The sequence below is a fragment of the Chaetura pelagica genome, unplaced genomic scaffold, assembly GCF_000747805.2.
Source record: "Chaetura pelagica isolate M959 unplaced genomic scaffold, ChaPel_1.0 scaffold120, whole genome shotgun sequence".
Lineage (NCBI taxonomy): Eukaryota > Metazoa > Chordata > Aves > Apodiformes > Apodidae > Chaetura > Chaetura pelagica.
This window is the reverse complement of record NW_009951952.1, coordinates 154,324-159,187: the sequence shown is the minus strand read 5'-3', so window position 1 is coordinate 159,187 and position 4,864 is coordinate 154,324. Positions and strand designations below refer to the sequence as shown.

Here is a 4,864-nt window from a genome sequence, read left to right as displayed (position 1 = left end):
AGCAGGAATAGTCAAGTGTTTGTCACCCTGTACTCTACTAGTGAAGCCTCACCTCGAATGCTGTCTTCAGTTTTGGACTGTGTTCATAAGGACATCAAAGCACTGCAGCAAGTCAAAAGAATGGCAACAAAGCTGGTGAAGTGTGTAGAGCACAAGGAGTGGCTGAGGGAACTGGGGTTGTTAGGGATAATTTTTCCTGCAGAAAAGGAGGCTCAGGCTTATTGCCCTCTTCAACTACTTGAAAGGAGGTTGTAAGGAGATGGGTGTTGGTGTCTTCTCCCAAGAAACAAAAAATAGAATGAGGAAATAGCCTCAGATTGCACCAGAGGAGGTTTAGAATGAATATTGGGAAAAATTTCTTTACTGAAAGGGTTGTCAGGCACCGGAGCAGGCTGCCAGGGAAGCAATTGAATAAAAAATCGTGGAGGTATTTAAAAGATGTGTAGATGTGGTGCTTAGGGAAATGGTTTAGTGGTGGACTTGTCAGGGTACTAGGTTAACAGCTGGATTTGGTGATCTTACGTGGCAGTTCCCACCAAAATTATTCTGTGATTCTGTTTCTATAACTGAAAGAATACATTCTTCCCCTCAGGACTAGCATTAATTAATTAATTAATGGCAAATGGACAAGTTCCTGTCTGCAGAGAGAGTTTCAGAATTTTGTGTTCTCCCTTTAGTGTAGAAGTTTCCTGTAGTCTACTCATGGTTTTAGTATCTGGAAAAATAGTTTATATAGGGTTGCATTGTGACTTGGAGGGACAGTTGGGCCTTATGGTGACTCTGTTTTTACAGATGATATTTGGAGATCTTATGCGCTTTTGCTGGCTCATGGCTGTGGTGATACTAGGCTTTGCATCAGGTGAGTCCATAAAAGGAAAACAGTAATGTTGTATCCTTGCCAACTTCTCTAGTATTAATTAAGTGCTTGGATCTTTATTTATTTTCAGGTTTCCCTCTGAACTAGCTGGCAAAGGTGGTGATGATGTACAGCTTCTATTAATTTGAGCATGGTCACTTTCTCAGTTCTGATTTCTGTTTTTAGGAGTTTAGTTTACAATTCTTGCTCTTCCCAGGGTAACAGAAATTAGGATAATCCAGATAATTCCAGATATATGTAAGTCAAGGCTTTAAAACATACTGAATTTATGGTATTTGTCTTTGGAAGATGAGATTAACACAGATGGCTTTATTAGATCCTTAAAGGAGAAAATATCACTATTTTGAGAACAAATTAATAATCAAAGTAATTCTAAGTAATTTTATAACGGAGACCAGTGGTTCTAGTCAGGCATTTGTCCTTGTCATGCTGTGTACTGAACACATGCAGCTCCTTCCCAGACCACTTTGTATCATCAGTGTCTTTTACAGGACCCTGTTGTTGCTCTTGCAATGTGATTCCTGTTGTTAACCTATCTTGTGCTTTTTTTCCCTGTTGATCTCCTCTAGCTTTTTACATCGTCTTCCAGACAGAGAACCCTGAAAACCTTGGGCAGTTCTATAACTATCCCATGTCCTTGTTCACCACCTTTGAGCTGTTCCTCACTATCATTGATGGCCCTGCAAACTATGACGTGGACCTGCCCTTTATGTACAGCGTGGTGTACTTTGCCTTTGCCATCATTGCCACCCTCCTTATGCTCAACCTGTTAATTGCCATGATGGGTGACACCCACTGGAGAGTGGCCCATGAGCGGGATGAACTCTGGAGGGCCCAGGTAATTTAGTTTAGGTAATAAGAGGCTTGCTTTAAATAAAGGAGGGGGAAAGTTGGCAGTGGAAAGTGTGCTAGAGAGTACAATTACTTACTCTACCATCTGTGCTCTGCTTCATTTTTCTCAGGGGCTAATATCATAAGCCATGTCCTCTTAATTCTGTTTTACAGCTTCAGTACCCCAGCTATCACATTTCTTTCATCCTTTCTATGAGTCTGAAGTGTCTTAAGTGCAAGACTACTCTTCTGCACATCTTTCCATGTGAAAAAGTCTTCCAGTGTACCTTTGCTATGTGGGTATTCCTAACTTGTTCAAATAGCAGCTAGAAGCCCATTTGACCTTTCTTGTCCCTTTTGTGACTCCCCAGCTTATACATGGAATCTCCTGTTAAATAGAATTGAAGTTGCATCTTTTTTTCTTTTTTTTTTTTCTTTCCCAAATCATATTCCTGTGTAACTGAGAGTTAAGTTATAGTTATGGGGATTGACTGAGGGGAGAAAGAATTCAAAGTAATGATTACAAGTAGCTCAGTAACATCTTTAGACCCATTAAGAGGAGTTGGCCTGACTCTATTGCTTAAAAAAAAAAAAAAAAAAAAAAAAAAAAGAAAAAGAAACCAGATCAGTCATATAGCTGCTCTACAGAAAATCCATTCCCTTGTATTTTTCTGTGAGAAAGCAATAAGTCAAATGATTAAATGTGTGGCCACTTTGGTAAATTCTGATGATAGTTAATGCAGATATAAATACTATCCTCTTCTCTAGCTTGCAATTTTTGTACCCTCCTTGTTGCCATCAGGTATAATAGGAAAGAAGCTGAATAGTGTTTTAAGAGCACAATTGCTTCTTCAAAACATGGCCCAGTTAGGACTAAAATAATGAATTGCCCTATAATAGAGTGTTAACGCTATAACTTTTCTCTGTTCCACATGGAGCTGTAATGAAGTACAGCAGTGTGTTAGTACTCATGAAACCGGCAATTTTGAAAAAGAGTCTTATTTTATTTCTAGTTTGTCTGAGTTATTTTTTTCTTCCCTAGATTGTTGCTACTACTGTCATGCTGGAGCGGAAACTGCCGCGATGTCTCTGGCCTCGCTCTGGAATCTGTGGGCGGGAGTACGGGCTGGGGGACCGGTGGTATCTCAGGTGAGCCCTCTTCTAGTGTGTGCATCTGTAAGGATGCTAGAAGAATAATCCACTCTATGGATACTAATAAAGAGTCTTTCCAGTGGCCTGGGGAGGAGTGTTTGGAGTCCTTCCCTTCCAGAACATGGGCTTCAATCTATTTGCTGTCTGTGCCTAACAGAAAACCACTGTTCTCAGAAAGCTCTGCTGTGCTATTTCTGGTGAAATCAGCTGGTGGGTTTTTATCAACTAGTTACAGGAGACAGACCCTGGAAATTGCCTGGGTTATAAGGAATTTTTCTTTCAAACTACTTATAAAATGTATCATGAAACTTCACTTCTGTGCTTTGTTGACTGTCCCTATTCATTAGAAGAAATGGCAGAGGCAGAATCAATTAGGCATTCAGCAGCAATGGACTGCACTAAAAATTATTAAAAACTTAACAGGAATAATTAAAGGCAAGATTTCTTTCTACTGTCAACCTAGTAACTCTGTTATACGTTGCTATGACTGGATCAGATAACAAAATCTTATGTCTGGCATTTCATTTTAGGCACTGAAATAACAAATAATCTGTAGCCAAGATGGCACTAGATTACTCATTATTTCTGATTTTAATCAATATTTATACAAGGTTGATAAAAAATTAAACTATTTTTGGGCATGTAGTTTTTTTAACTGCATCATCTTTTGCTGATAAAGCCAGAAGGGGGAGTCGTGGCTGTATGAAATAGCACTTTCTGCAGTTTTTAGCAGAGAAATGGACCTTGTGGAATTTCAGGTTTGGTGGGCAGAACAAGCATTTCCAATGCAAGTGGTACCAATGCAAAATCTTCAGTCAGGTGCAAAATATAACTTTGCAAGAGCAATATCCCAGCAACAGTTCTTCACTGGATGCTATGAGAAAAGAGTGTGATCTAGCGCTAGGAGATAAGGGTACAGATGTCAATGACAGGGGTGAAGGCCTAGCAGCTGCTAGCACCATGCCTATAATCAGTTTCCTGTTTCTGTACAGATTTTTCTGGAATGTCAGTTGGTGTATTTTTGGGAGGGACTTGCTTCTTGGGGCTGCTCAATTTTCTTGATAAACTGGCATGTTTTTACTTCATTCAGCTTATGTTTTTTTAATCCTCTTACAGAGTTGAAGACAGGGTTGATCCCAACAAACACAAGATTATGCGGTACACCGAAGCCTTTAAGGTTCAGGATAGGGATAACTGTGAAAAAGGTTTGGAAAAGCTTGACATCAATAGGGATGTCCTGTACAAGAAGGAACTGTCTACTCTGTCACTGTCACGGAGCACATCCAAGGCTAGTTCTCATCGTGGCTGGGAGATTCTGAGGCGCAACACTTTCAGTCAGCTTCGTGGAGGAGTCAGTCATGCCATGGAAGAGGAGGTCTATGATGTTTAAGAAATCTCTTTTTTTTCTCCACAAACAGATCTCTCTTGCCACAACAACTGTCTTCTCCAGATGTTCATATATACTCCAGCATGCATAAGCCTTGAAGAGCTCTGCTCATGAACAGTTCCTAAAGTTCATGGCATTTATGTTATATATGGATGCAGTTTTTTTCTCATATATTTAATTATCTCTGCTGTTGCACTGATATTTGCATCATGCTGGTGGGCATGTTGAGCTAAGGTCTATTGTGGTTTGTTAAGCTTTGTATTGCCCTACAAAATAAGTGAAAGAAGCCAGAAATGTCTCTCTCCAGATAGTTACACACAGTATAATCTCTCCCTCCACTTTCACAAAATCCAATGCTCTTACAGCAAAGAGAGCTGACTGAAGTTCAGTCAGTTATTTTGGTTAAGTTTCATTTTGTTTTGGTTTGCTTGATGAGGGGTTTTTTTGGTGATTTTTTTTGTTTGTTTATTTTGTTGTCACATTAATGCACTTTAAGCTTTTAAAAAGAAGTGATTGATGTTCCTTGAAGGATTCTGAAGGATCTGAAGAGGGAACTTCTTTTCCTAAAGAGAACATGTCTGACCTGGTTAAGTGACTTCCAGGAGTATGAAATTTCA

At 39.5% G+C, this 4,864-nt stretch overlaps 1 protein-coding gene across 1 annotated transcript in view; it reads left to right on the top strand.

Annotated features, from left to right (window-relative positions):
- The window catches only part of TRPV6 (transient receptor potential cation channel, subfamily V, member 6), a 28,100-nt gene extending 23,850 nt beyond the window's left edge, over positions 1–4,250 (top strand). Inside the window, exons 12-15 of the mRNA XM_009998297.1 lie at positions 793–859; positions 1,447–1,715; positions 2,751–2,857; positions 3,977–4,250. Of these exons, the coding sequence (XP_009996599.1) occupies positions 793–859; positions 1,447–1,715; positions 2,751–2,857; positions 3,977–4,250 (717 nt within the window). The remainder of the gene's footprint in view (positions 1–792; positions 860–1,446; positions 1,716–2,750; positions 2,858–3,976) is intronic.
- The last annotated feature ends 614 nt before the right edge of the window (positions 4,251–4,864 follow it).